General features: G+C 42.2%; 1 protein-coding gene across 1 annotated transcript in view; it reads right to left on the bottom strand.

The window, feature by feature from the left end:
* TMEM64 (transmembrane protein 64) overlaps positions 1 to 15,774 on the bottom strand; it is a 29,807-nt gene extending 14,033 nt beyond the window's left edge. Inside the window, exon 1 of the mRNA XM_061123814.1 lies at positions 14,737 to 15,774. Coding sequence (XP_060979797.1) covers positions 14,737 to 15,540 — 804 coding nt within the window. The 5' untranslated portion in view covers positions 15,541 to 15,774. The remainder of the gene's footprint in view (positions 1 to 14,736) is intronic.
* Between the last annotated feature and the right edge of the window lie 5,210 nt (positions 15,775 to 20,984).

Here is a 20,984-nt window from a genome sequence, read left to right as displayed (position 1 = left end):
CCCCATGGACTCTAGCCCACCAGGCTCCTCTGTCCACGAGGATTTCTCCAGGCCAGAATACTGGAGTGGGTTGCCATGCCCTCCTCCAGGGGATCTCCCCAACCCAGGGATTGAACGCAGGTCTCTCACATTGCAGGCAGATTCTTTACCATCTGAGCCACCAGGAAAGCCCAAGAACACTGGAGTGGGTACCCTAACCCTTCTCCAGGGGATGTTACTGACCCAGGAATCAAACTGGTCTCCTGCACTGCAGGCAGATTCTTTACAAGCTGAGTTACCAGAAAAGCCCCTAAATATTCTTCATGAGTGAGTGAGTGAAGTCGCTCAGTCGTGTCGGACTCTTTGCGACCCCATGGACAGTAGCCTGCACCAAGCTCCTCCGTCCATGGGATTTTCTAGGCAAGAGTACTGGAGTGGGTTGCCATTTCCTTCTCCAGGGAATCTTCCCAACCCAGGGATCGAACCCAGGTCTCCCGCATTGTAGACAGATGCTTTACTGTCTGAGCCACCAGGGAAGTCAAATATACTTCATAAGCATACCTAAATAGCAATGTGGTCACTGGGTTTTGAAGCCAGGTAACTCCTGAAAAACTGTAAAATAACATTTAAGTACAAAGTCTTTGAATATCAGTTTTTTCATCTGTAAAATGAGGATAATAACCACTACCTTTCATGAAATATTTTACAGAGATATGTGTAAATCTTAACAAATGCGTAGCATATGATCAGCACTCAAAAAGGTACAAATTATTATTATACATTTTTACTACATAGCACAATTTAACCATTCTTTTGCTGTGGAACATTTAAGCTGCTTCCTTAATTGTTTCTTTGTGTACATGTGACTATGTATTTTTTGGCTATTACAAATTTTTTAAAACCTGTATGAAAATCTTTGTGTATTAACCTGTATGGGAGACAGTATCTAAAATATTTCCAGTAAATCCATCTCATGGTATTCATGCCCTTGTGTGGTCCTCTCCCCTAGAGTGTGGGCTGGACCTAGCGCTTTCTTCTGGCAAATAGACTATAGCATAAGGGATGAGATGTTAGTTCCAAGATTAGGTTACAAAAATAACAAGACTTCCATCTCTCCGTCAGGAAGGTAAGTTACCCTGCTGTAAGCAGCTCTCTGGAGAGGCCCCTGCTCTAGCAAGGAGCTGTGGTCTTCAGCCAAAGCGAGCACTGCCTGAGAGCGGCCCAGGGCCACCTGAGAGCCTGGAGGCAGACTCCTCCTCAGTTGTGTAATCAGGTGGCTGAGGCTCTGGTCAACACCTTGAGTTGTGAGACAACCTGAATCAGAGGTGATTCTGTGGGCGCCCCTGGTGGCTCAGTTAGTAAGGAATCTGCCTGCAATGCAGGAGACCTGGGTTCGATCCCTGGGTTGGGAAGATCTTCTGGAGGAGGGCATGGCAACCCACTCCAGTATTCCTGCCTGGAGAATCCCCATGGACAGAGGAGCCTGGTGGGCTACAGTCCACGGGGTTGCAAAGAGCTGGACTAAGCACAGCACAGCTATTCTGCCCAGGAATTCTCCACTGACAGAAGCTGTGAGATATTATATGTTTATTAAGCTATTCAATTTTGGAGTCATCGGTTACACAGCAAGAAATAGTAGAATATACAACTCTATTACTTTAGGATATATTAGGAATGGAATAACTAGATCAAACAGTAAAAACTGCTTTCCCAAAAAGTTCACACTGATTTACATCCTTATCAGTGAGTAAGGTATGTGTGTCCATTTCATCATACTCTTGCCAATTTTAAGTTTTAAATTTCAATCCTCCAAAGAGTCAGACATGACTGAGCACGCACACATGCATTAGTTTGAGAGGGGTAAAAATTATGTTCAATTATTGTTTAATCTGGCTTCCCTTGTAGCTCAGTAGGTAAAGAATCTGCCTGCAGTGCAGGAGACTCGGGTTCAATCCCTGGGTTGGGAAGATCCCCTGGAGAAGGAAATGGCAACCCCCTCCAGTATCCTTGCCTGGAAAATCTCATGGACAGAGGAGCCTGGTGGGCTACAGTCCACGGGGTCACAAAGAGTCGGGCACGACTGAGCGACTAACACTTACTACAATTTTAAGTTACATTAGTTTTAAATATACACTTTTCTATTTACATTTCTTTCATGGCTTTATCTGTTCACATTTGTTCATTTTTATTGAAATGTTGTGTTTTTCTTATTTATTCATGACATTTATTCTTTGTATAGTAAGGGCAACCTTTGTCCACGCTGTGTGCTAAGTCACTTCTGTCGTGTTAGACTCTTTGCGACCCTATGGACCGCAGCCTGCTAGGCTCCTCTGTCCATGGGATTCTCCAGGCAGCAAAGAATACTGGAGTGGGTTGCTATGCCCTCCTCCAGGGGATCTTCCTGACCCAGGGATCGAACCCACATCTCTTATGTCTCCCGCATTGGCAGGTAGGTTCTTTATCACTAGCACCAACTGAGAAGCCCACAGTTGTTACTACAGCCATTAATTTTGAGAATAACTTTCATATCCTTATCTGGGTATTGCTGTTATTTAAGAAAGCTAGTGGCTACTTTATTGAGTTTTATTTTTATTAATATTAAAATCTGGTGTTTTAATGAGTTATACGTTATTCTACAACTACAGGCTAACCTAAAATTATGTAAAGCTACATTCATCTCTACTCACAGGTGATTAATTGGAGACACACCACTGCTGATTTAGAAAGAATACTGCACTGTGACTGGTTGTTAAGATTCCCCTAAACACTGAGTGACTCAGTGACTGCAAGATGCTTTGGAAGGTGTCAGCCAGAGACAGACATGACGACACAACTTTTACCTTGAAGAATTCACACACTGACAAGCACACACATGCAGAAGGGGGGCCTTGAGAAGAACTGCATGAAAAGTATTAAAGAGTTAACAGGGATTAAAATCTCTGTAGGCGTGGGGGCCAAAGGGCAGCACTGTGGGACTAGAGGGATTTGAAAGGAGCTCCACAAGCCCAGGGCTTCACAGGGGAAGATGGTGGGAAGGAGAAGGGAAGCGGTTCCAAGAAGGGAATGAATGAGGTCCATGTGGCACACAGGTGAGGGCAATGAGAACATGCAGGGTTTATCAGTAAAGTCAGCAGTGCAGTCTGGACTGTTTAAAGTGCAAGGGACTCCTGCAAAACAAAGACAGGGCGAGTATCTGAGAGGATACATGTGAGGGCTCTGGGTGAAAGGGGAATGAGTTTGTACTCGGCAGAAAAGCTCTGAGGAATCTAACCAAAGAATGACATGAACGGGGCTAAGTTTTAGGAAGGTTCCTCTATCAGTTTGGAGCACTTCCAGTAACGGAAAAACTTTCTTTAGAATTAAACATGTCAAATGTATAAAATATGTAAATATGACAAAAATGAATGTCATAAAAAATATTACAGTTGTAGTAATATTATATGTTATGCAAGTTATTTTCTAAGTAAGTATTTAAAATGTCAGAATGTAAAGCTTCAGTTCATAATCTTTAAATGTAATTAAAATTTCCCTAAAAAGAATATATATTTGATACTTATGGATGACAGCAATAATATCTAAATGGCTATTTTAAGAACAGATATCATAAATCTGAAATAACTCTGCCACTTAACTCTTTTAACAAGACCTTTGTCCAAAGCATACATGAAAGTTTACTAAATCTTTCATTACCAAATCTCATCCTGCAGAAAAAGGAAGTATTATGATTTACATATAGTTCCTTTTTGAAAAGCTGCGTAGCTAAATAAAGCAAAGAAACTAATTTCAGTTAATCACAGTAAAACTGTTTTGCTAGCATGTCAAATAATTTAGCCAAAGTATCAAAATAAAATGTACACAGGCACACACAGTTTTTCAACTAAGTGTATTAAAGATAAACAGATTCTAAATTATTCTAATATGGCATTTCCTATAAGCCAAGATCCTACTCAGAATCTGCATCCAATATTGGACAAACATAATGTACAACACTCGATCTCACAAAGAGATCCATTCAACCTTCTTTCCCTAGAAAGCCTTTACCCATGGACGTTTTGTAAAATCATTTATTTTTTTTTGGCGGCACTGATCTTTGCTGCCATGCGCTGGCTCTCTCTAGCTGTGGTGAGTGGGGGCGGTCTTTGTCGTGAGGTGGGGGCTCGTCCTGTTGGGAAGCACGGGCTCTCGGGTGCAGGGGCTGCCGCAGTCACTGCCCATGCGCTCTGAGCAGAGGCTCGGCAGCGGTGGCACGTGGGCTTAGCTGCCCCCCAGTACGTGGGGTCTTCCCGGACCAAGGATCGAACCTGTGTCCCCTGCACTGGCAGGCAGATTCTTAACCATTGGTATAGCAGGGAAGTCCTACCCACTGACTTTAAAAAAATATGTCTCCTTTCCCTACTTCCCCAAAAGACATTAAACATGAAACCCAGAGTAATCCTACTAGGAACCCTTGCCTATAATACCCTGGGATCTTGACTCAAGACTGTGTTCCTACTCCAGACTCAGGAATCTCAATCTAGGATGTCAGTGTTATCCTGCTGCTTAGGTTCTATGATCAGAAATACCTCAGTGTGGGCTTCAGGATGGTGAATGCTACCTGACTGCCATCCTCCCAGGCTTTCAGAACTCCAGAAGCACCATGAAAGTACTGTGATTTACTTGGAGATGTAATTCACTTGCCTGGGTGGGTAAGGCTTACTTTAGAATATTACCATATACCAGATACATCCTGAAAACAAAGTGCCCATCTGAAGGGAAGAAAAAAGAGAGGAAAAAAAAAAAAAACCTTAATCTTAAAGAGTAAGAACTGATTCTTCACTGAACACACATTTTTGAAGCTGATAACAAGAGAACTCTGTGTACAGACGATCACTTGAATGCACGCTGAACCTCAGACACGGTACAAAGCGCAGCTCCTCTGGCAACACTGCCTACAGTTCCTCTACCTTCTCCACTTACAAGTGTTTACACAGTGGCTTTACAGGCCTTAACAAACTAAAAAAGTTTATCATTTTTACACAGAATATCTTGACATAGATCAAATGAAGAATATAAAGGTGATCTGTGTATGGAAGACCTCAAATATTATCCATAGTTTTGTGAAAGGACATTAGTTTCGGCAAATCACACCTTCCTGTAGAGGTGTGTCTCCTAGTTTATATAAAAGCAATGTTGTTTACTGACAAAGTTATAGAATAAATTTCAATTAAAACATATATCTAGAAATATTATACAGAAGAAACCATGAATATCCATAATAATTTTTAAGGAATGGTCAAAAGAAGTTAAAGTGACTACAGTTCGACCTTTTCATCTACTTATTATTGATAAATTATATTTTATAATATATATCCTCAAAATACTATCAGTATTTCAGAAACAAAGGAGGGAGAAAGAGTTAACAAATGGCAACCAGCTTTCATTTCCACATGAAATTTTAAAAACTGCCTTAAGGAAAAACACTTAACTACATTATCTTCCCTCCTCAAAATACTTCTTTTCATGTTTCCAATCTCAGTTGCCCTATCTAGACAAACAGCACTCTCCTCTTATCCCCACATCCAATCATCTACTCTTTTGTACAGAGTCTACCTTCTACGTCTATAAGAAATCTCCCTGTCATCTGTTCCTATTCCCATTCAGTCTCCTCCTCCCTAGTCCTGATACGTTAGATCTACCCACCACTCACAACCTATGTGAAATTTTGCAGAAATCTTTAAAAAAATGGCAAATCCAATCCCGCTTAAACTTTTTCCTACTGCCATCAGAATGAGGTTCAGATTCATCAACATGCAAAGTACAAAATGACTGTGTGGTCATGAAAGTCATTCTGTACTATACTTAATGACCAAAATGTTCATTACATGCAGTAAAAAGTCTCAGAAATCATTCACAACATTCACTCACAATGTTATATAAAGAAAAGACTAGAAAACACTAAGATGTTGAATGTTTTCCTCCTTATACTTACTATACTTCTCAAACTTTTTACAATGAATATTTATTCATAGGCAGAAAATACACTTTTAAAATAAGTTTTAATAAGACTCTCTGCCTCTAAAGACATTTTAATCTAGGAAGGGGTAATAAGACATACTCTATTTGTTACTATGATACAATAGGCTAGATATACAGGTTTGTGAATTCTAACCCCGTATATGACACATGAAAACCACAGAAGCTGGTGAGATGACTGAAGAGCCACAAAGAAAACAGTTTTAAGGAAGTAACAGCCAGCGACACTCAGTGGTTCTGTGAGGTCTACGGATGAGGTGGCACAACATTGCTCAAAGTGGTCATTATATCTCAACCTTCAGACTTAGAGACTCCAAGCTCCTTCAAAACAGGCTGTGTCTCTGTAATCTATTCCATCTGAACTGGACCAATGGCAAAGAATCAGTATACTTTAATAGAAAGAAGAACTAATCATAAGTTAAGCTGGCACAGTGTGTATTATGACTCATAATTGGTATATGAATGAATATCGATAACAGAATAAGAATTTAAAAAGATGAAAAAAGTTTTTATAAAACATACCATCACCAAACTGTTACATACAAAGTAATGTTAAATAGTTACTCAGAACATTTGTCTTTTTAAGAGTAAACTCTGAACCCTGTCTAACCTCTCTAATTTTACAAATAATGATAATTGGAGGCCAGATCATTAAATGACTTCACCAAGGTCACACAGCAGCTGAGACAGAACTAAACGTCCCCAAACAGTCCATGAGACCAAGATTTTACCATTTTTCTGGTCTCATAGTCACTAGCCAATAAAATATTTTTATTTAACTGCAGTAAATTTCAGTTCAATTGTGAATTAAATTATTAGAAGCAATTTATCTTTTTCTTGATTACTCAAGGCAAATTCTAGGAAAATACAATACAGTTTAGTTATATTTGCTTCAATTTTGTCTTTAATCTTATTTTGCCATTATTATTTTAGTCAGTACAGCAGTTTAACAGCTCCCTGCCCCTCCGCCCAAACAAGCAAAAACACTCTCTGTTGCTGCTTCTAACCTACTCGGGGTTAATAAAAATAGCCAAAGTAACTAACAGTTTGGTAACACAAAATTCTTTACAATGGTTCTACTGAGAAGTGAGCCAGGCTGATGGGTCAGGCCTTCCACTTTTAAATTTACTCATTTTTTTCCCCCTTTTATTTTTTCATTTTACCTACAATACCTATATATATATATTTTAAAGGCTTTTGTTAAATACAAAGGTAAAAAGACATATATGGGAGCTTACGGGCCTCTTCCTACAGTTTCAGGGGCTGGACTTGGTGGTTATTTTACTACAGTGACTGTCATAGCTCTAATGCAAACCAGCAAAGTCCCAGGCTAGGAAACATTTTCGGCTTTGCAGGCCATAGGGTTTTTGTCACAACTACTCAACCTTGATGTTTTAGCTTAAAAGGAGCTACAAATGGTACATCCACAAATAAGCATGGCTGTATTCCAGTAACATTATTTACAGATGCTGAAATTTGAATTTCATGTAATTCTCGCACACACACAAAACATTATTCTTTTGATATTTTTTCCAGTCATCTCCCTAGCATGATGCCTGATTCAACTGTGGAGAACCTGGCCTGGTGCCTGACACATGGGCGGTCCCAGGGCTACTGCTCTGCAATTAGAACCAGGAGGTCTCTGGGAAACTGGGCAGTTCTCTGCTGATCTTCTCAGATCAACAGCACAACCTCAGGTAAGTTCACGGCTCTACCATTTACCAACTGTATGTTCCTAGGCTAGTTATTTCACCACTCTGCCTCAACTGCCTTAGCTTAGTATGAGAATTAGGGTTCAAATGAACATTAAGTAAGTAATGTGTACATGTTAGAAGAACAGTGCCCAGCAGTTACTAAGTACAACATAAAAAAATGGTTACATTAAAAAGAAAAAAAAAAGTCTCCAAGTTTCATTATGTCCTTATTTTGGAATGCAGAGGATGGAGAGAAGGAAATAGTAAGTAATGAGCAAGCTATACATTTTATCACAGCTATGTGGTAGGTAATGGTAAACACATTTCACAACAGAAAGCATGGCTCAAAGAATAGCTCAAGATGTCAGAGTAAATGTTAGAACTAAGTCTGACTTCAAGTGTGTGATATTTTGTCCTCTATGTAACTGCCTATGAGTCACTGATAACTCCTCAAAGGACTGTTGTGATGCTTAAGGAATAGTATACATGTAAATTTTCTCTCCATACTGTAAAGTAGTATACAACATATGATCAAGAGATCTTACATGCTATGTTTTATGCTTTTATTTGAGGTTTCAAAGATTCAACCATGAAAACATTTCCCATGTGGAATTAAGTTTTTCTATGACCAAAATGAAAAGAGAGAATAATTTTTAGGCTCTCCTGTGGAACAGCTGTAACAACATCAAACCCCTTTGGAAGCTGCAAGCACCAATATGAATACTGTTACTCATAAGAACCAATTATTATGTAATACATTCGGATTAACAAAGGCTTCTCTCCAGGCTCAGTCAGTGAAGAATCTGCCTGCAATACAAGAGACCCAGGTTCAATTCCTGGGTCAGGAAGATTACCTGGAGAAGGAAATGGCAACCCACTCCAGTATTCCTGCCTCAAGAATCCCATGGATAGAGGAGCCTGGCAGGCTACAGTTCATGGGGTTGCAAGAGTCAGACAAGACTTAATTAGCAACTAAACCGCCACCAAACCATCGTATTTGGATTAAAGTTGTTATTTCACAGGTGGTAGCTTTAAGCCAGTGAAGTCCAGATATCTCCACGGGAGTATCTTACAAGAGACCTTACAAGAATGCATTAATGTTTTCTAAATACAGTTATTTTTATGAATGCTTACAGTTTTCAACTTTATCAACAAAAAGGAAATCCTGAAGTTTTGAGCCTACAGACAAGATCTGCTATGTTTAAGTCAGAAATAATCATGTTTACCTCTTAGAATGTTGAGGATGAAATATGTTAACATATTAAGGGGTACTTACTAATTGTGGAATGGTAAGAGAGAGGCTAGAGGTAAGCTGAGGGTTGGGACAATGTCCCGAGGGGAAAAGAAAACCCACTTGAGGGTTTCCCTTACAGGGAGTACCAAGATTAGATGTGCATTCTAGAAAGATCATTCTGGAGGGAGAAAAAACTGAAAATCCTTTCCTATGAGGCAAGGAGACTAGATAGGAGGCTGAAACGCTGCCAGGGTAGTGGCAGTGGACTGGACTGAAGGGTCTGGGAGGCAGGATCCAGAAGTCAAGGGCCAGAGTCCAAGACTACTGCCAAACACTCAAGTTCTCGCTCCTTCCCGGCACACACATTGCCCCTGCGAAGTTAGCTGTGGCCATGTCACTTGTTCAGGCTAGTAAAAAGTGAGATTACTTCCAGGTGAAAGCATTAACAATCAGTAGAATTTACTATGTCACATGAACCAAGTGAAAGATGGTGGCTCTGTAAACCTGGATCCCACAGTAAAAATAACATAAAGCAGACTCCCTGCTCCCTCCCTGACAGAGCTGAACCTACATCTGCATCAAGTGAGGAAACACACCTTTGCTTTTTTTTCTAATACCTAAGGAATATATATTTATGAGAAATCACGAGGAAAAATATGGCATATATGCAATATAGAGTCTACTTATTTAATTAAAACATTTTAAAAAGGATATATTATAAATGCTAGGAGCATATATTATAGTCCCCCAAATCATAAAAGTGGAATTCAAAATACAAATTATATCTCCCTTCACTATAAATAATAATACAAGCTGCAGTTTCTACAAATCTTTGCCGTTCAACCCAATGAGGTCTGCGCGTTGTTGTTGTAGCACAATTTAGCCTATCCTGAGTGAAGCAATAAGGAACAGTCATTCTAGATATGTGTCCAGATAAGAACAGTACTTAGAAACACACACAGACAACACATCTAGAAATCTGTCTTAATGTACAATAATACCTACAGATGCAAGACTACATCAAAAACGTTGGTAGGTGGGGCCTTTATTTCCCACAGGAAAGATGAGTATATTTTTAAAAGTAGAAATGATTCTAAAATGTACCTGGGAAATTGTATTTCTTATGATCTAAGTATTCATACTATAAAGTGTTATGTACTTAGTTTCCACTGCAAAAGTGAAGTGTCAATTTGTCCATCCCTTTTTAAGCACACGTGGGAGAAGGAAAGAAAGAACAGATAGCAAGCAAGGGAGAGCCTTTTTCCTTCTATATATTCTTCTTGTACAATCAGCTCCTGCCTCTAAAATATAAAAACTAGCTCTACCATAATAATAATTGCTATTAATTTTTGAGAAATGAGTATGTGCCAGGCAAATGCTGTCTTCAGTGCATTAGCTTATTTGAGCCTCATAGCTCAGCACAGACTAATCAACGACTATTTCCAAAGCCTGTGCCTCTCGTGACCACTACCTTTCCTCTTTGAAGTAGGCCCAAATCATGAGCATTGATTAAAGGTCAATCAATCATGGACATGGAAGATGAGTTTTAACAGGAATGGAGAGGAGGAAAGATAATTTTAAAAAACAGGTAGGGAAGAAGAAAAAGAAATACGCCTGGAAAGAGGGCAGCTTTGGGTAGCCAGAGGGGTATGAGGGTAGAGAGGATAAAATCAGAAAGAAGTTCTAGAAGGCAGAAGGGAAAGCCAAGCTAAAACAAAAATCAGCATTATCTAAGCTTTCTTTTCACTCACATATCCTGGGTGAATTCAGTATACAGTTTCAGTTGAAGGAGCTATTATGTAGATAGTTAAAAAGAGAAATGAACAAGATGTAATAGACTATATCCAATGGCTCCACAAGCCACGTTGCTTAAGGCCAAGAGTGAGAGTTTGACACAGTACCATGAACTTTTTCAGATCATCTGGGGTTTATAACTCAGCTCCACCACTCGGTCCTTCGAGAGCCTTCACGGATCACACTCTTGTCAAGGCCAATGAGGCTGTGAGCCATGCTGTGCAGGGCTGCCCACGATGGACGGGTTGCAGTGAAGAGTTCTGACAAAACGTGGCCCACCGAAGGAGGAAACAGCAAACCACTCCAGTATTTTTGCTGTGAGAACCCCATAACAGTATGAAAACTCAAAAAGATAGGATAATGGAAGACGAGCGCCCCAGGTCAGAAAGAAAAAAAAGAAAGTGAAGTCACTCAGTTGTGTCCAACTCTTTGCGACCCCATCGACTGTAGTCTACCAGCCTCATCCATCCATGGGATTTTTCAGGCAAGAGTACTGGAGTGGGTTGCCATTTAAGAAGTCCAGTAAGCTACTGGGAAGAGAGGAGGGCAATTACTCATAACTCCAGAAAGAATAAAGCGTTGAAGTGGAAACGATGCTCAGTGGTGGATGTGTCTGGTGGTCAAAGTAAAGACCAGTGCTGTAAAGAACAGCATTACATAGGAATCTGGATTGTAGTGTTGGAGAAGACTGTTGAGAGTCCTCTGGACTGCAAGGAGATCAAACTGTCAGTCCTAAGGGAAATCAACCTTGAACATCCACTGGCAGGACTGATGCTGAAGCTGAAACTTCCATACTTCGGCCACCTGATGTGAAAAGCCAACTCACTGGAAAATACCTTGATGCTGGGAAAGATTGAAGGCAAAAGGAGAAGGGGATGGGAGAAGATGATATGGTTAGAGAGCATCACTGACTCAATGGACAGGAATGTGAGCAAACTCCAGGAGATAGTGAAGGACAGAGGAGCCTGGCATGCTGCAGTCCATGGGGTCACAAAGAGTCGGATATGACTTAGCTACTGAACCACCACCACCACCACCACCACTTGGTAGCTGGGTGATCCTGAACAAGCTCCTGGATGCCTCCATGTCTTCCTCAGTTAAACTACACCAATAATACCTATTTCAAGACGTCAGTTTTCTTTTTTCCTTCTTTTCTCTTGACCCTACAAGGCCAAACTGAGAGCTGCCTCTTGTCAAGTTCGTTTTCAATTAATTACCTTAAATTATTTCCAAGTACAAAGTATAAATTACATGTTTAATATATTTATTTTTAAAAACTTATTTAATTAACAAATTATAATGAGCTCACATTATATACCCAGGACAAAATATAAAATGAAGAAATGGAGTCAAGGGTTAAGACTCTATCTGCAAACCATTATTTAGTACCTAGGTGATCCTGGATAACAACAACAGTAATGACGCCATGAAATTAAAAGACACTTACTCCTTGGAAGGAAAGTTATGACCAACCTAGACAGCATATTAAAAAGCAGAGACATTACTTTGTCAACAAAGGTCTGTCTAGTCAAGGCAATGGTTTTTCCAGCAGTCATGTATGGATGTGAGAGTTGGACTATAAAGAAAGCTGAGAGCCAAAGAACTGATGCTTTTGAACTGTGGTGTTGGAGAAGACTCTTGAGAGTCCCTTGGACTGCAAAGAGATTCCACCAGTCCATCCTAAAGGAGATCAGTCCTGGGTATTCATTGGAAGGACTGATGTTGAAGCTGAAACTCCAATACTTTGGCCACCTGATGTGAAGAGCTGACTCATTTGAAAAGACCCTGATGCTGGGAAAGACTGAGAGCAGGAGAAGGGGATGACAGAGGATGAGATGGTTGGATAGCATCACCAACTCAATGGACATGAGTTTGGGTAAACTCCAGGAGTTGGTGATGGACAGGGAGGCCTGGTGTGCTGTGATTTATGGGGTCTCAAAGAGTTGGACATGACTGAGCAACTGAACTGAACTGAACTGAATGATGACAAAAGCCAGAGTGTTTGTTATTCCAGGCTTAGTAGCATTTATTTATGCAATCGTCTCAATAATCCTATGAAGTAGGCAACATTACTTTCCCATTTTGCATATACGAAAGTGAACCATAAAGAGGATAAGCAACTTGACCGAGGGTCAACAGATTCAGATTCTATGGCGAATTCTATGGGGACAGCAGAATTTCAGATCATCAGCCCTGTGTTCTGGACTATTAGATAAAAATCTATAATATATGTATAATCACTTTCCGTAGAGCTAGTTTAAAGATTAGAAATAATATGTAGAAGCAGTCCAGGACAGTAGGCACACAGTTGGTAGACAAGAAAATGCACAAGGAAATAAGCTATACTGGAGAGGATGCAAACCAACAGAAATTCAGTTTCCTTAGTTCCAACCCTCTTTCAAAGTTTAAGGATACTTGAGCCAAGGCTGGGTCAAAATTCAAGCTTATAGGAATCTGTGAAAAGGTAAGAATTTAAGGAAGAGAACATACTAAACACCTGTAAACATCAAACTTTCTGTTGATAAGGAGAAAACTCCTTATCTATTTCCACGTCGCCACAAGCCTCACTCTAGTCATTGCTGCAGTTGGCTAGAATCAACATGAGATTTGCAAAAGGCATTTAAAAAGAAAAGGGTAGGTTGGGTAGAAAGAGAAAGAAAAGAGTAGAAAAGGTTAGAAATATTCTTAACGTAAAACAAAATGAGAAAGTTTCTAGAGATAACAATTTATTTTTGAAACAAATTTGTCAGGTTCACTAATATATATTGATTCCTGTGGACTTGAGTGCTAAAACTCTTTCTTCATACAGTTTTTTTTAGGTCTAGTGGAAGGGTTGAGTTTCTGAGCATCTATATGAAAATTCTTTGAACTTCAGAATCACTGAATTTGAAGAACACAGTAACTAGTTTAACCCCTTGACCTTAAAAAAGAGGAAAGCAAGGGCACATAGCCAATGGTAAAGAACCTGCCCGCCAATGCAGGAGACATAAAGAGACACAGGTTCGATCCCTGGGTCAGGAAGATACCCTGGAGAAGGGAATGGCAACCCACTCTAGCATTTTTGCCTGGAGAATCCCATGGACAGAGGAACCTGGTAGGCTATAGTCCATGGACACGACAGAAGTGACTTAGCATACAGCATGCGCTGAAGACACTAAGTCTGTAAATACTGGATCCTTTTTTTCCCCATGGGATGGTCCTCAGTAACAGAGTTCCATTGTTCAATCATTTACTAGCAGTGTTTCCATTACTCAATCATTTACAAAGCGATGTACGTTAGTTAGAAACACCTTAACTGAATAAGCAAAGCACATGAATACAAGACCAAAAAAAAAAGTGTACAAGGTGTATAAAAAGACAAATATATTCTCAATTGGGAAAAAGATTACCTGTCCAATTTTGTTTTACCCACTAGCAAGTTATTTTAAAATGAAGTTCCTCCAAAGAAAGGTTATAAAGGAGGCTTCACCCCTTATTACACTGTATTAAAAAAGCAAATTACTTGATGAAAAAAAAACCCTATTAAAAATTTTAGGAAACTCCAAAATAGAGTCTACTTTCTCCTCTATTTACCCAAACTCTTCCTTTAGCCCCACACTGTTAAAAACTTGAGCTAAAATACTGGATGCATTTTGGCAGGTTAGCGGGAAAGCCAGACTTTATTTACTCCCTGACTGGTGCGACAGCTGCTACAGAATAAGATGACAAATGTTTAAAATAGATTCTACTCCTCTCCTCTCTTAATTAAGAGGGCTCATTTTTAACCAAACTCATATGCCAAAATAGGAGTAGTTCTTTCTCTACCAAATCTCCTACTGAGGGGGCCAGACACAGATTGGATTTATCTGTTTGAAATTTCTCAGGGTACGTCAGAAAGTAATTTCCACTTCTGCTGTTAATGTCACTCCTCTGCCGGCATTCCACAGGACGGAGCGCCCTCCCAGGGCCGCCCCAAGATCGCTCAAAAAAAAAAAAAAAAAAAACAACTTGGGAGAGAGAACGGCCCAGCGGCACGCCACTTACCGAGAACACTGCGTTCTGCAGCCCGAAAGGTATGGGGGTGAGCCTGGCCAGCGCCACCACTTTGAGGCCGCTGCCCCCCTCCACGACGCGGATGACGGCGCTGAGCTTCTCGCTGCTCTGGATCCTGGCGGCCACCCAGGCGGTGAGCAGCCGTTTGCAGACCACGTGGGCGATGAAGGTGCCAATGAGGACGCCCACCACCATCAGCCCCATGCCCAGCACGAAGCCGTACAGGTAGCCGGCCGCCACGTTGAGCACGATGTAGCCCCAGCCGCAGGGGAACGAGACCACGATGAAGCCCACGACGAAGAGCAGGACCCCCAGCAGCGAGTCGAGGCTCTCGGCCCAGAGCAGGAGGTGCTGCAGGTAGCGGCGGACCAGGGCCAGGGAAGCGAAGCACACGGCGGCCAGCACGCAGACCAGCACCAGGCTCCGGCACCAACAGGTGCTGCCGAGGCAGCAGCAGCGCCAGCTTCTCACCTCGGCCACGCCGACCACCACGCCGCCGCCCCCCGGGCCGCCCGCTAACGCCCCGCCCGGCCCCGGCAGATCTGAGGCGTCGAGCGGAGCGTGGCGCTCCAGACAGGCGCTGAGCAGGGCCCCCGGGGCCGCAGCCGCCGCCGCCGCCGCCGCGCTCGCCCCGCCCCCGCGCGGGGGCAGGCGCTCAGCCGGGCCGTCCCCACCTGCCGCCCGCGGCAGGGCCCAGCCGGCCGGCGGCGGCGGCTCGGCGTGGCCCGGGAGGGCGGCGGTGTACTGCAGAAGCCGGGGCAGCGACTGGAGCAGGCTGCCGCCGGCGCTCCACATGCCTCGGCCCAGCGCCGGGCCCTCCTCAACCGGCCTGCGCTTCCGCCGCCGCAGCGGCCGCGCTCGTCAAGCGGCGGGCCTTCATGGCGCCCCGCGCGCGTGGCCTGACTCGCCGCGTTCTCTCGAGGGGAAGGAGAGGGCCTCAGGGGAAAAAGCCTGAGGGCTCGCTGACGGAAGGATGACGCCGTGAAGCGGGAGAAAACTCCCGACGCCACACAGGCAGAGCCCGCCTCTCCGGGGGCCGAGGGGGCGGGGCGTCGGGAGCGCGGGGCGGGGCGTCAGCGCGCGGGGGCGGGGCCTGACGCGAGCTATAGTTGGCCCCGCCCCCGTGACGGACAGCACTCCGCCCCCGCCAGGGTAATAAGGAGGCTGGGTAGCGGCGGCGTCCGGAGGGCTGAGTCGCTGAGGAGGCCGCTGGGAGGAGAGAAACAGTAGAGACTATGGGGGCGCCAGAGAAGGAGAGGGGCTTCAATGAGGTGGAGAGTTGGGTGACGCGCGAGGAACCCTGCAGTGGCCTTCCTGGCCTTCCTAGCAGGCGCATGCGTGCCTGCCTGTCAGGGCGCGCTCTCTCCCTTGGGTCCGGTCCCAGTCAGCCAGCCGCTTGGATTCTCGCCCAATACCTGTTGGCTGTTTCTGCAGTAACCTCTGATCGTTTATATCCACAGCTATTGTGGTGATATTGGAGGAAAAAGAGTTCTTCATCTGCTTTAAGGAGGATTTGCTCATTTTTACCTCCCCAGGTAGTGAAATCTCCGTGCAGGTTTCAGGTCGTCGTTTGGTACTTAAAGAACGTAAGGAATTAGGTATAAAAGCCCAGCCTTGACAGAATGCCACTTCTGACCCCAGAAGTCTTTTATTAAGCGCCAGACACCTGGGCTAGCGACTTCTCGAAAAGATACACCGAAGAACATTCTTAAGGATTAACCGTACCAGATGACTCCTCCTCATGCTGCTTTCCTTTCTTCTTTTTGCCTAGACTCTAAGGTTAGTGTTCCTCAGGTGCTCTTTCCTTCTCCCTATTTAGAGCTCGCCGAGCCCTGTCATCTGAGCTCATAGATTTGATCCCACTTGGGGGTTATACGCTGATAACCCCCAGGTCTATCTCTTCCTGTCCCTCCCTTGCACTCCAGCCTGTGGACACACCCAGATGGAATTTCTGTAGGTACCTCAAACTCAGCATAGCTCTGGTGCAAAAAGGACCTAGTAACTAGTCACGTCATTAACCCCTGAATCTCAGTATTTGTTTTTAAACTGCAAAATGAAGATGATAGTACAATTTTACCTCATAAAACTGTTGTGAGGGTTAAATAAAATAATGAAGATACTTGGCACTATGCTTGGAATCAGTATTCAGTCATGAGAAGGTATCTCATAGTTTAGAAATGTTGTTCCCCATAGATTTGCTCTTTCTTTTGAGTTTCTTGTCTCAGTGGACAATCTTCCACCCAATTACCAGCCAAATAGCCCCCAGGACACTTTGAGACCCTACTGATAAGATACCTGCTTTCTCTTTCATGTCATTCCTCTCAAGCCATGTGGGTTTGGCTAGAGTCAGATCTAAGTTTTTCAAAGATATCAGGCACAAGCTGCTTCACCTTTTTTAATTCCTGTAGTTCACGTGGAGGAGCAGCTCCGTTGTTTAGCTATAGTTTTACTTCCTCTCTAGAAACTTCCAACACTACCTTCCCATCACCCAGTCACACCCAGTTTGTCGTTTCGTTCCCATGCTCACTCTTCTTTCTACTTAGTTATCATATTTGTCCATTATGTTGAGATTTTTTTGTTTGCATCACTGTTTCCCTCTAGACTGAATTTCTTTAATATGGGCCCGCAACTTATTTAATCTTAATAAGTAAAGAAACAGCAAGCACTCTTTATAAGTTTTTCTGAATGAATAAGTTACAGTTTACAGGGGAGGATAAGAAAGCCAGACAGGAGGCTAACAGAATTGTTTGGGCAAGAATCCATTAAGGACTAAAGTAAGGTAATGGTCATGGAGTTAGTAGGATGGGGATAAATTAGAAGCTATAGGCTTGGCCACCGATTGGGTGTTAGGAGAGAGAAAGAGTCAAAGCTAATACCTGGGTTTTCTATTTGAGGTAGTGGATAGATAATGGAGCCAATGACCAAGAGAAAAAGTACAGAAAGTTTGTGAGAAAGGTGAAACTGGAAATGTCTATGATATCATCAAGTTGTGGCATATTGGTAGTTGGTTGACAATGTGGATAAAGAGAAAATGGGGCATCTCTCCTAGAAATTTTGACATTGGTATAGAGGCAGCAGTTAAGCCATGGTTGGATGAGTGAATGGTGGTGGATGTGCCAAATAGCTTGTTGTCTTTCAGGTTCATGGTAAAATAGCATTTCCCAGCCTCCTTGCGGGTGGGATGAGATACATGACTCATTCTGCCCTTCAATTATGAACACAGCATTTAATTGTTGATGCAAGACCTTCCAGAACTCTTTTCCTCTTTGCCATGGCAATCAACAATGTTCCAGAGTATTTGCTCTACTAATCTTGGTCTTAGAAGGATAATGCAGAATAGTGTTGCATCCACCTTGTGATGGGCTATTTAAAGTGAGTGAGAAGGCAACTTTGGTTGTTTTAAGTAACTGAAATTTGAGGGGTTTTGTTGTTGTTTGTCTCAGAGTAAATCTTTGTCACTTCTTAGTGAATGAGAAGAAGAGTAACACCTTGGGGACCCTACTGTACTCATTAAATTATTTTGCATGCAAGAAAGAGAGGCCAAAAAGCCACTTTAATTAAAAGGGTTGGAAGCAGGAGTATTTATATACATATATGAGCAGCTATTAGGAACTGAGGCACCTCTAAAGAAAAGTTGTTGTTTTCTTCCCTTATACCTGTTTTTCTCTGCCTCTTTGATTAGTTCTCACACTACGGAGTGCTAATTAACCCTCTTCGTATCCTATAATCTGCATTTCAGAGGAGCACAATTCAGTTGCAAGAGCTCATAGCTCTAAGCCATGTCATAGGCTGCCAACAAGCCTGTGGTTGAGCCACTCTTGTATCAAGTGCCCATCGTGATCCAGACAGTGCCACCACTTTGGAAATACCACTTCTGAAGATGGGAACTCTGGTCAGGGCAGTGTAAACTATAATGGGACATTTCCATTCTTGTCCCACTAAAATTTATTTTTCAATAAATTGTGAAAATTGTGAAATTATGAAAGTTATATTTTACAAATGGAAATTAGATATGTGTTAACCTGCAAACACTCTAACTTCCCACCCTGTGCCTAAAACCTTTCTGTTGCTTTAGCAAAAACACCCAACTCCTTGCCTGGCCTACAAAGACCATTATGATCTAGCCTTTGCCTATGTTCCTACTTCCTCTCCTATGACCCTTCCTTCAGTCACAATGGTCTCCTATCTCTTGAATAAACCAAACTGGTTTCAACTTCAGAAGCTTACAGTCTTTCTTGGCTGATCTCTTGTTTCAGTACTCTTCCCCTTCCTCTTATAAAGCTTTCTTGTTATTCCTTTCTTCTTATTCACGTTAAGCTCTTCTGCCATTGCCTCATATATGTTAGAGTCATAATACTCCTTTCCTTCATTGCATCTACCATTTGAAATAGTCTTGTGTGGATATTGTGTTACCATCTGCCTTCCCAAAGAGAATGAAAACACTATGAAAATGAGCATCTTTTCCTGTCTTATGATCCCCTGTATCTGGAGAATAGTTCCTGGCATGCAAAATACTGTTTAAGTGAATGAAGGAGATAGTAGGTACTGTGCTTGTCTGCTGGTTATTTTTCACTGATCCTCCATCTGGATTCATTCTCTACTCTTTCCTGCCTTGAGGTGCATCTCCGGAGGTTGACTTCTGGAGTTTGCCATCACTCAATCTTCATTGTGCTCTGGGTTTCCAGTTAGGTTTGACCAATGAGAGGCACCAGAAGACTGGAAGATAGTAGAGTGAGAGGTGGTCAAGGTATTTATCTCTGCCCAACCCAGCTTCACTATGTTTTGTTAGTAACTGAATTCTTCCATGCCCAAAGTTCTTGTTGAGTGGCCTTTAAGTTTCTAGATCTTTACTGACTCTGGTAATGGTTTGCTGATGTTTCATCATCCCTCGTAATACTCCTTTGATTAGACACTTTATTATGGCGGAGATCAGTGTTCTCCGCTGTTCTCCACTGTTAGATCAGTGGAGAACTAACTCCAGAAAAGAATGAAGAGACAGAGCCAAAGCAAAAACAACACCCAGTTGTGGATGTGACTGGTGATGGAAGTAAGGTCCGATGCTGTAAAGAGCAATATTGCATAGGAATCTGCAATACTGATTCATAGGTCCATGAATGAAGGCAAATTGCAAGTGGTCAAATGAGATGGCAAGAGTGAACATTGACATTTTAGGAATCAGCGAACTAAAATGGACTGGAATGGGTGAATTTAACTCAGATGACCATTATATCTACTAGTGGGCAAGAATTCCTTAGAAGAAACAGAGTAGCCATCATAGTCAACAAAAGAATCCAAAATGCAGTATGTGGATGCAATCTCAAAAACTACAGAATGATCTCTGTTTATTTCCAAGGCAAACCACTTAACATCACAGTAATTCAAGTCTATGCCCTGACCAGTAATGCTGAAGAGGCTGAAGTTGAATGGTACTATGAAGACCTACAAGACCTTCTAGAACTAACCCTAAAAAAATATGTCCTTTTCATTAGAGGGGACTGGAATGCAAATATAGGAAGTCAAGAAACACCTGGACTAACAAGAAAATTTGGCCTTGGAGTACAGAATGAAGCAGGGCAAAGGCTAATACAGTTCTGCCAAGAGAACGCACTGGTAATACCAAACACCCTCTTCCAACAACACAAGAGAAGACTCCACACATGGACAACACCAGATGGTCAACACCAAAATAAGATTGATTATATTCCTTGCAGCCAAAGATGGAGAAGCTGTATACAATCAGCAAAAAACAAAACTGGGAGCTGACTGTGGCTCAGATCATGAACTCCTATTGCCAAATTCAGACTTAAATTGAAGAAAGTGGGGAAAACCACTAGACCATTCAATTTATCAAATCCCTTATGACTATACAGTGGAAGTGAGAAATAGATTTAAGGGACTAGATCTGATAAACAGAGTGCCTGATGAACTATGGATGGAGGTTCGTGACATTGTACAGGAGACAGGAATCAAGACCATCCCCAAGAAAAAGAAATGCAAAAAAGCAAAATGGCTATCTGAGGAGGCATTACAAATAGCTGTGAAAAGAAGAGAAACCAAAAGCAAAGGAGAAAAGGAAAGATATACCCATTTGAATGCAGAGTTCCAAAGAATAGCAAGGAGAGATAAAAAAGCCTTCCTCAGCAATCAATGCAAAGATATAGAGGAAAACAATAGAATGAGAAAAACTAGAGATCTCTTCAAGAAAATTAGAGATACATAGGGAACATTTCATGCAAAGA

Source organism: Dama dama, chromosome 21 (assembly GCF_033118175.1).
Source record: "Dama dama isolate Ldn47 chromosome 21, ASM3311817v1, whole genome shotgun sequence".
NCBI lineage: Eukaryota > Metazoa > Chordata > Mammalia > Artiodactyla > Cervidae > Dama > Dama dama.
Note: the sequence above shows the minus strand (reverse complement) of the source record. Positions and strands in the feature narration are given on the sequence as shown.